The sequence below is a fragment of the Ursus maritimus genome, unplaced genomic scaffold, assembly GCF_017311325.1.
Source record: "Ursus maritimus isolate PB19 unplaced genomic scaffold, ASM1731132v1 scaffold_12, whole genome shotgun sequence".
Taxonomy (NCBI): Eukaryota; Metazoa; Chordata; class Mammalia; order Carnivora; family Ursidae; genus Ursus; species Ursus maritimus.
In genome coordinates this window covers 12,820,177-12,831,238 of record NW_024423564.1, presented here as the reverse complement: position 1 = coordinate 12,831,238, position 11,062 = coordinate 12,820,177, and the positions used below count along the sequence as shown (strand labels likewise).

At 38.4% G+C, this 11,062-nt stretch overlaps 1 protein-coding gene across 2 annotated transcripts in view; it reads right to left on the bottom strand.

Moving 5' to 3' along the window:
- Nucleotides 1-9,409, bottom strand: part of LRIF1 (ligand dependent nuclear receptor interacting factor 1) — a 17,878-nt gene extending 8,469 nt beyond the window's left edge. Inside the window, exon 1 of one of the 2 annotated variants that reach the window (XM_008704049.2) lies at nt 8,700-9,409. In XM_008704049.2, the coding sequence (XP_008702271.1) occupies nt 8,700-8,767 (68 nt within the window). In that variant the 5' untranslated portion in view covers nt 8,768-9,409. The remainder of the gene's footprint in view (nt 1-8,699) is intronic. The other variant, XM_008704050.2, reaches the window with a different exon arrangement.
- Between the last annotated feature and the right edge of the window lie 1,653 nt (nt 9,410-11,062).

Here is an 11,062-nt window from a genome sequence, read left to right as displayed (position 1 = left end):
AGTGCCGTCATGTTGCAGCAAATGTTGAGAAAATGTTCTTTTTGATAGCTGAGTAATATTCCATTGTATATATGGACCACATCTTCTTAATCCAGTCATCTGTTGAAGGGCATCTCAGCTCCTTCCACAATTTAGCTATTGTGGACAATGCTGCTATGAACACTGGGTGCATCTGGCCCTTCTCTTCACTATGTCTGTATCTTTGGGGTAAATACCCAGTAGTGCAATTGCTGGATCACAGGGTAGCTCAATTTTTAACTTTTTAAGGGACCTCCACACTGTTTTCCAGAGTGGCTGTACCAACTTGCATTCCCACCAACAATATAGGAGGGATCCCCTTTCTCCACATACTCTCCAACAAACAAAAAGGCCCCGAATCACCAAGGAATTGTTGAAAAGGAAAAACAAAGCTGGGGGCATCACATTGCAGGACTTCAAGATGTACAACAAAGCTGTGATCAGAAAGACAGCATGGTACTGGCACAAAAACAGACACATAGACCAATGGAACAGAATAGAAAACCCAGAAATGGCCCCTCGGCTCTTTGGGCAACTAATCTTTGACAAAGCAGGAAAAAACATCCAGTGGAAAAAACATCAGGTGGAAAAAAGACAGTCTCTTCAATGAATGGTGCTGGGAAAATTGGACAGCTATATGCAAAAGAATGAAACCTGACCACTCTCTCACACCACACACAAAGATAAACTCCAAATGGATGAAAGACCTCGATGTGAGACAGGAATCCATCAAAATCCTAGAGAACATAGGCAGCAACCTCTATGACATCGGCCAAAGCAACCTTTTTCATGACACATCTCCAGAGGCAAGAGAAACAAAAGAAAAAATGAACTTGTAGGACTTCATCAAGATAAAAAGCTTCTGCACAGCCAAGGAAACAGCCAAAAAAACTAAGAGGCAGCCCACAGAATGGGAGAAGATATTTGCAAATGGCACTACAGATAAAAGACTGCTATCCAAGATCTACAAAGAACTTCTCAAACTCAATACACAAGAAACAAACAAATCAAAAAATGGGCAGAAGATATGAACAGACACTTTTCCAATGAAGACATACAAATGGCTAACACACACGAAAAAATGTTCAAAATCATTAGCCATCAGGGAAATTCAAATCAAAACCACATTGAGATACCACCTTAAGCCAGTTAGAATGGCAAAAATTGACAAGGCAGAAGGTTGAGGTAATTCTGATCTAATGGCTTTAATTTTCCTGTGAAAAGGACATAATGTCATCTGCTAAGAATAGGAGCAAAAACAGAAATTTGAGGAGAATCAAAACGATCTGAAGCAGTCTGGGAGAGAATAAGTTCACTTCAGAAAATATTAGAGTCATCAGACAACGCCGATGGCCCAAGGATATGGGTAGTGATTATGATTTTATAGTGAGACCAATCTGTGCTTTTGTGATTTTCTTTCTTACACCAGGTATAAGCAAAGTAAAAGCAAGTCCCTGAGTTCATCCAGGGTTGAAGTGGCTTCAGAAGAATGGTGCAAAAAAATCAAAGAGGAACAAAAGAGCTTAGGATATTGGTAAAAATTATTAAAATGATGAAATATAGAATCTAAACAGGAGGAGAAGAAAATGAGAACACAAAAGGCAATGGTATAAGCAGAAAATAAAGGGATTATTGGACTGGAGGGCCAGATAAAGTTAAAAAACAGTCAGAGTGGGGTATTTAAACAAGTAAGCTAGAAATACTGCAACTGGTGTTTAGAAAAGAGAATGCCTGAATCAAGAATTTCATAGATGCAGCAACTGCATCTGACAATAAGAATTACAGAAGTGGATGGATGGCGACATAATGAAGAATAAGACCACCAGAGAAAAAGAACTTTGTACTGAAAGACTAGATGACAGAAATTATCCATATAGATGCTAAAGTCACATAGGATTAGAGAGATGATTATGACCTATGTTCCAAATGCAGTGGCAGGAAGTTGGAAGATGATGCCCACGGAAATCAATTAAGACCACCTACCAACTTCCTGTCACTGATATGCCAGAAAGTTGTCTAGAAATTCACTCTCTTTTGCAGTCTATTTTCTTTCCCATTATTCTACTATATCTCATTCTCAAAGATAATCAAATATTGTTCTCACAGTTAAATCTGTCTTTATCCTCATTGTCTAAGTGCTCCCTACCTAAACGGACATTGCTAGCTAACTGCGCATTGTGAACCTCTACCAAATATGATTTCCATTGGGCAATTAGCTTGTTTTTCTTATTGTTTCTTTTCTTCTTCATTTTCTGCATTTTAAGTATCCAACTATGACTGTTCCCCAAAGCACAACTCTTGAGACTGTTTCTCCTTCAAGACATTCTTCCTTAAAGATTGTACCAACTATTTCCACTATTGCGTCAATTGCTTCAATGATTTCCTTTGCAATAATGACTCCCACAGTTAAATCCTTTATTCCTGTTCCCTAATATTGACCTCAATTCCATATTTGTGTTGTTTCACCATTTTCACGTTTAATACCATGACTTTTTTTTTTTTAAGATTTTATTTGTTTATTTGATAGAGAGAGAGACAGCCAGCGAGAGAGGGAACACAAGCAGGGGGAGTGGGAGAGGAAGAAGCAGGCTCCCAGCAGAGGAGCCTGACGTGGGGCTCGATCCCAGGACTCTGGGATCACGCCCTGAGATGAAGGCAGACACTTAACGACTGAGCCACCCAGGCACCCTATGATTTTTTTTTTAAACCACGACTTTAAAGTTAAAATTACTCTCTACTGAAAACTAGTACTCTAATCCTACCATCCAGTCATCCAGTCATAAGTCAGCACTACTATTTCCCAAGTCAATTAGGTTTTAAATCACCTATTCATCTCTGACTTACCTTTAGCACCCTTCTTATTTACCTTTGATTCACCCAAAGCATCTTGTATAGATGCTTACAAAGGGTAAACATTCAATAAACGCATAGTGAATGAATCAGAGTCTGTAAAGTTTTTTTCCTTTTTACAGTTCTTACTCATTCTTCTCTTTCACCACTGCCACTTCTACTACCTAGATCAGACCTGCAACACCTTGTGTCTAGTCCTCATTATCTCACCCCTATATTTCGCTTGACTTTTAAACTAGTTTTTCTGATTTCAGCAACTATTATAATGCATCTCTGGCAGATTAAATCATTGTTTTCATCCCGTTACCTCCTTTCTCAAAGTTCCAATGATTCATCATTGCCAATTCAGCTTGACTTGAAAATCATCTAAAATCTAGACCCAACCAATCCCTACAACAGTACCATCTATAACTTCTCAACTTAAGATCTCTGATCTTCCCAGAAAGGTCTCTTTACTATTCTTGATTATCCCAAGTACATTATTTACTCCAAGTATTCTTCAGGTTATTTTTTCTCTTCTCCAACAATTTAAAACATAGCTATAAATTGAGAATCAACTCCATCTTCTCCATAAATATTTGCAAGTCCCTCAAACTCACATTATTTTCTTCCAACTTAAAATCCCCTAAAGGACTCCCACTGGTGCCACTAATGCTAGGAGTTATATAATACCTTCTATATAATGTCTTCTAAAAAATAAGAAAAATTTTGTTTTTCTTACAGAGACTCTATCAGTTACTTTGTAATTTTTCTCCCAATACCAAGTATAGTACGCCCTCAAAAAACTTATATAAGCTCTTTCAAATCTCCACTTTAACGGAACTATCTCAATACCTTTTCTTTAGTCTCCTTTTGTTTATTTACATACTTTTGTCAATGAATCTGTCAATAACATCTGGCTCACAGATTAGAAGCGTCAACAGAGCAGACTTTTTATCATGCTTTTATACTTATTTGCATATGGGAATACACAGGGTTAATTGGTATGGTTTTTAAACAAAGGACACAGGCTTCTGATACTTCATTCACATACTTCATTATATGGCCTCTGTGTTTTTGCTTTACAGAAAACATTTACATTGCACAAACTATTTTCAAGTCTAATCATTGATTCTTTCTCTCTTCTCTTCCTTTCCCCTCCAAAAAAATGAAGGAAAATACAGCTTCTTCTGTGTCAGTATATCAATAGAGATTCACATAATCTACCAGAGACCATAAGTTCCTTAAGGGTAGGTTATCTAATTCATATGTATATCCTCTACACCTAATACAGCAACTGGCACATTGTAAACAATGTTAGCTGAATTAACTCCACCTACAAGTCATCATTAAAAAACCAAACCAAACCAAGACACACCACCATGATTTCCTACTAGCAAATGGAATGAGTTCTAAAATTTAAACTGGAATGTAGAATGCTAAGGAGAGAAATAATAAATCAGGGTGGAATTCACACTTCTTCAATTAATATCTTTTTTTTTCGCATCTAGAAAAGACCTTCCATTTAAGAGAGTAACTATAACTAAAACCTTATGAGGATTCTGTTTCTTAAAAGACATATTCGGCTAGCTAATGTTAGAACTAAAATTAGAATCAGATTCTGCATCCCAGGCTCTGGTTTGGTTACTTAAAAATTTAGAAAAATCATCAACGTGCTAGTTACTTTAAACCAGTTGGTGTTTGAACTGAGAACTATACTGCAAACACAATAACAGTTTAAGACTTAAAAAAAAAAAAAGTGAAAAGAATACATTAGAAAGTTCACAGGCTTCTAATCTTGGCTCTTCCAATTGTTAATTAATTTGAGTAAGTTTACTTAACTTCTTTGCATGTTTCATTTGCAAAATGAGGACAGTAAGACTTGCTATGAGAAGTAAATGAAAAAAACTGACTGGAGTTATGCTAAATTCCCAATATATGCTAGTTATCATATTCCATTAAAATATACAATTGGTGTCCAAGAATAAGTAAATGAATCAGGTAGTTTTTTTGACAATGTAAGAACCTGAATAAAAAGGTATGAGAACTTTAATAAAAAGTACCTTAAACATACTTACATAACTTTTGACATTTTAAATTATTCTAATATTGACATAAAACATTCACATATAAGAAACAGAATGATAAAAATTTCTCAGGCTAATGAACATTTTGCAGATATTTTTGCAAAACATATTTTTTTCAACTGCTAGACAAACTTTTTTCCATCTATCTATGATTTAACATTATGTTCATACACAATATACATAATGTAATAACATACAATAATATATATACATAATTGTATATATAATAGATACATTATTTTAAATAGTTGTCATTAACTCTAATTCGGATAAACAGCTCAGCAATGTGGGTACTGCCATTATGATTTTATAGCTGGAGATTCAGTAATACTAAATAACTTATTCAGAATTACATGCTCTCTTCGACAATCCCATCCACTTTCTTGAATTTACTTTAGCATAAACCAAACCAAGCCCACTGGTGAGGACACTCATTTTAGCTCCCAATTTAAGAACAAAGGATTAAGTGCAGACAGAAGCCAGTTGCCAGTCACATCCTAATTCTCATTATTGTGAGACATATCATCACAGGCTTTTATTATAATACCTCTACGGTGATGACTTAAGTCTCTATTTTCAGCTCTGACCCTGCCTGAGTTTCAAATTCAAATACCTCTCCAATTATTTTTTGTTTGGTGTGATTGCCTCATCTCAATTAATTTACCAATATCTATACAGAATATCTATCCAGAAAACTGGCATTATAATCCATCCCCTTTTCTTCATGCTAATTCACTGACAAAATCTGCCTATTTTCCCTTCTGTATTTCTTTGAATCCAACCCTTACACTACATCAGCCAGTTCAGGCCCTCAAAATCTCTGAAAGGACAACTTAAATAAAATCTTTATATGCCTGATCCCTTACTCCCAAATCCACACTGCCATCAGTTATCTAAAATCCACACAGGAACATGACAACCTTTTCTTAAAATCCTCTGAATGACCCCCAGTAGATGAAGTCTAATCTCTCCAGCAGAGCAAACCAAACCCTTAAGAACTATCTATTTATCCTGCTTGTAGTACAGAATCAAACAAAAATACTGACTCCTGGTAATAAGTCATACTGGTGCTTTACTTACCAGTTCCCTCTTTGGGCATAGCCTGCATTCATCTTTAATTGAATAGCTGACACTTACATTCCTGAACTCAGAAACCTTTCCTACATTTTCCTTCCTCTATGCTCTCACAGCATCCTGGGCATAACACTATTTAAAAGTGTTTTACATCACCTCCCCCTTGACTATAAGATTTTTCATGGGCATGGTTCATATACCCTTCTTTAGTCAGTCTCTCCATTTAGTACAGTCTACCATGGAGGCACACAGTGAATGTTTTTTAACCAAATGTTTGAAATATACGGATAATAATGGTAAACTACTATATGAACCTAGATTGCTTTAACTCCAAAGCTTACCTTCTTTCTACTATACCATTCTAACTCCTGCTTTGCTCTTTTTTTTTTTAATGTTTTTTTATTACATTATGTTAGTCACCATACAGTACATCCCTGGTTTCTGATGCAAGGCTCTTTGTAAATAAAGCCCCAATTTAAATAAACTGAATGCCTACCATCACAAGTATCTTCCAGATTTTTCCTTTGTACTCTAAGATTAAGTTTGATTCTTATTACTTTATGCCCTGATTAAAGATATGTTAAACAATAAACATTCTGCAAAGCAATAATGAACTTTATAAAAAGAAAGCAGCAGTAACTTAAGAAAAATCCAAGCATCTACAGAAAATAAAATTATATACGCATTTTAAGTTTATGAAAATGATTTAGTACCATCAAAATGATCAGAAAAATAAGGAAACCAACCTTCCAATAAATTAAAGAGCTGACATTAATCAAATGATTTTTAAGTTATACTTGTACGTCCTGCAGATTGTTACTTACAAAACAGAACAGAATCAAATATGCAAGCAATAACCAAAATAAGAGTCAAATAGCTTCAGAAAAGCATCTGGTAAATGTTCCAAACATGTGATGTCAAACTTCAGTGATTTGAAGAAATAAATGCATTAGAAGATGATGAAAACAATGCATAAACCAAAGAGTTAATGAACTTCCAATGACTTATGAACATAACTAAAATATAATTCAATTTGTAATGTTTTTAAAAATGCCAAATACAGCTAACCAAAGGCTTAGAAAATGGATAAAAGAGTTAAAGTACACAATAAATAAAAACGCTAAGTCCTTATTCTATCTTATTTCTAATATTGAAAAACAATGCAATCCTAAAACAAATTGCGTTAAGTTAGGGTGAGTTAGAGGTCATCAAATATCCAGATACCAAAAGAAGGGAGAAGAAATGAACAAAGTAGTTCTACTTTTTCGTTATCTATACAGAGCACTATCTCTGCCTCTCCCTGCAGCTTCCACCAAAAGTAAACCAACAAACGTTATACGTACACACAAGCTGGCTCTTTTTACGATTTGAAATGCAATGGTTCTTTCTTGGCAGTTCTTCAATATTGTTTTGGTTCACCGCATTCGGTGATCATTTCTTCTTAAAATATTGTGCGTGCTTTTTCGGTCGTTATTACAATTCCGTTTTGCATCTACTTGTAATTAAAAGAAACCTACTTCTTGGGCTAAAATTTGCACAGAAATAAACTCATATTCTCATAATAATAATAGCTAACATGTAAGTACTGCTTTTCTTTTTTCCTATACTAAGTATTTTACATATACTCATTCTTTTAATCCTTAAAATATCTCTAGGCATTCTTCGTCAATGGAAAGGGGACTGGAGAGAAGGCACTTGGCTTCACGAACAGTAAATGTCAAAGCTAGGATTAAATTTGGGCAGCCTGATGTTCTTCAAACATAAATCCTCTTCCATGAATTTTACATCTCAATTTCCATGCTTTCTTCACATTTTCCTTCTGCAGAGACCCATTAAGTTTTTCTTCACCACTTATTATACATCCACTAACCATCGAGTCTACAACGTAAAATATTCGATCTTCTCTTACAGTTTTGTTCCTATTTTATTTCATCTTGACTAACATAACCTTAAAAAAAAAACAAGTACTGACTCAGTGATAAACTATTCCGTAAATGTGCAACTAAGCCTTTTTCAGAAATACCGGATCTCCCTATGTCAGAGTTCCTCTACAGAGACATCCAATTAGAGACGGCATTCTCATTACACCTGCTTCAAACACGCTGTTCCAAAGGATCGATTTCACATGAGAATTACTCTACTTTTCTTTCTTTGCATATAAAACTATTATTTGAAATTAAAAAAAAAATCCATTCCCTCACTCTATCAATTTTTCAGTTTCTAAATTCATATGCTCATCTACTACACAAATTTTTCCTTTCCTTTTTCACTAACTCTCTTAAATAATAGCTATTTTCACTGAAGGTACAGCGCCACCTGGGCTGCACTTGCTATTCCGTGCTGGGCGCTGCGTGTTTTTCTGCGAGTGCGCGCGAATCTTCCAGAAGGTTTTAGTCACACAGGAGCGTCGGCCATGTTGATTTTCCTCTCCCGTGGAGATCTACTCTGTCGCCTACGAAACTTGAGACGCTGGAGGCTGCCTGCGTCAGGCTCTGAAGAGGCTTTACGTTTCCAAGAGAAGCGCGCTCTGAGGGCTCTGAGTGGCCCAGCGACGAGCCCTGCAGTCGCTCCCACTGCGGGGTCAAGCTCATCTGACTCGCGGAGCGTCCCGAAACGACGGCCGACCGGGCACCCTGCTAAGAGGTGGGCGAGGGGCAGGTGTGTCGAGGGAGATTCGAAACCGGTACTTACCACTGCGAGGCGTTGCCTGACTTTTCCTCTGCGGGTTTCAGGAAGACCCTCTGTAGGTTATTGGACATTTTAGAGGGGTGGGAGGGACCAGCACATCCAGGAAAGTGGGCAATGGGGGGCCGAGGTCCTCCAAAGGGCGAGAACCTGAGCGAAAGAATGTTGGGCGGGAGGTGTCCCGGAGCAACTAAGACAGGTTCGAAGCTGAAACGAGGGAGTCAGCAGGGGCTAGAGAGGGCGTATTCCCAGCCTTCAGAAGGAGGCGACGCAGCCACCAGAAACCGGAAGAATCAAGGCGGCTGACGACGCCGCTGGGGCCCTAGCCTCTGAGAGGAGCGGCCCGAGTCTCCGCCCCCGCGAGCCTAAGACTTCTCTCCGGAGCCATCCGGAGTTAAGACGGAAGGCGTGGCCTTAATGGCACCGCCCCTAGCAATGCCGGGTCAGTGGAGAAGACCGTGCCAGGCGAGCTCGGCCGACCCCGCCCACCGAAGCCGCCAGCCGGGCAAAGCTACGTTAGCGGCTTCCGGTATCGTCACGTCCGGTTGCCAAAGTGACTGGCTCGCTAAAGCACCGCCCTTATGATAGGATCCAATCGCAAGTGACGCTTGTTATCTCTTCTTCCGGATCAAGTAACGAATCACAGGAGAATATTCTCAAGATACCTACGCAAAATAAAATGTTTCCGGGGTCATTCGTAAATTTTCTGCGTATGTGTTCGCCGCTAGTGTAAGTTTTTCTTTCCCGCCAGTGCTTTAAAAAACGTCGGAGGGCTCTCTTGGACTCGTTGTGCACTGGTGGTGTGTGAACCTTTTAGACGCTTGCCCGTAGCCAGGGCTGTATTTCTTGGGCTTTCTCTTTTTTTTCCCTCTTTCTTGGAGCTTTGCCTCTAGTCTTAACCTTTACTCCTCCTCACGCTCATCTCATTCCTCAGTTAAAATGATTATTTATGGTCATATAGTTAATTCATTAATTCTCCAAAAGTTTCATTCTCCATATAGATCTTTTTTTTTTTTCTTTTGCATCTTCATTTGGATCTCCAGAGTTCTTTCCAGAAGTTTCTTGATTCCTATTGAATCACATATGTGAGAAACGGGTTAAGTCTCTGGCTTAAAGAGTAAACATTCTAGTTCAGCTGGGGCTAGAAGGAGGTTGTGGGAGCAGTGGTTTAGAAGATCGTTTTAGCAGGTATAGGCAATAAAAATGAATGTAAACTGGCTCATACTGACTGTTCAAATTTAGGAGGCTGGCATAAGGTGGCCAATTCAAAGGTTTGTGTTCACCCTTTTTTTTTTTTTTAAGATTTTATTTATCTATTTGGCAGAGAGAGAGCCAGGGAGACAGGGAACACAGGCAGGGGTAGTGGGAGAGGAAGGAGCAGGCTCCCAGCGGAGGAGCCTGATGTGGGGCTTGATCCCAGGACTCTGTGATCACGTCCTGAGCGGAAGGCAGACGGTTAAGGACTGAGCCACCCAGGTGCCCATATGTTCATCTTTTTAAAATGTTGGTTATTCATTCCCCTAACTCCTTAATGAGCTAATACTGATTAAAGAGCTTAATGTCCTGACACATTAACAGAAAGCAATACTTTTTAATTGCTGTTACTCTTTGTTAAAAGTTAGTTTCAGAGATACAGACTCCTATATGTGTAACTGGCATTTATTTTTCAGTCAGATATCTCCCATACTAAAGAAGGGCAGGGTGGTGAGCCTTTTATTACTGTCTTGGTTTTGGTCATCCTCCAATCTGTGAAAGCGAATTACTTGAATAATTTGCCCATTCTTGGCTTCTTCCATGTTTTTATCATTTATTTCTTACCTTGCGCATTCTCAGTTCTCATGTCCATCACTTCTTCCTGTAAATGAACTCATTGTCACAGATTGATTTCCCTGGGAAGCAGACTTTTTCAATGTATTTTGGTGTGAAGGAAGTTTATTAGGGATCAGTATTTGGGGAAGGGAGGGAAAGGAAATAAAATTGGGAAGAGGGAGAAGTTAGGTTGTGATGCCCAGTCTCAACAAAGGCCTTAGTCTATTCCACATAGACCTCTAAGATGCGATGTATTTTCAAAGTTTTCCCCAGTAGGAATGCAGACTTTTTTTTTTTTTAAGATTTTATTTATTTATTGGACACAGAGAGACACGGTGAGACAGGGAACACCAGCAGGGGGAGTGGGAGAGGGAGAAGCAGGCTTCTGGCTGAGCAGGGAGCCGGATGCAGGGCTCAATCCCGAGACCCTGGGATCATGACCTGAACCGAAGGCAGACACTTAACGACTAAGCCACCCAGGCGTCCCAGGAATGCAGACTTTGCCAAGGAAAGGTGTATGACCTGAGGCAAGGAAGATCTCTTTAGCCAAGGCAATTACT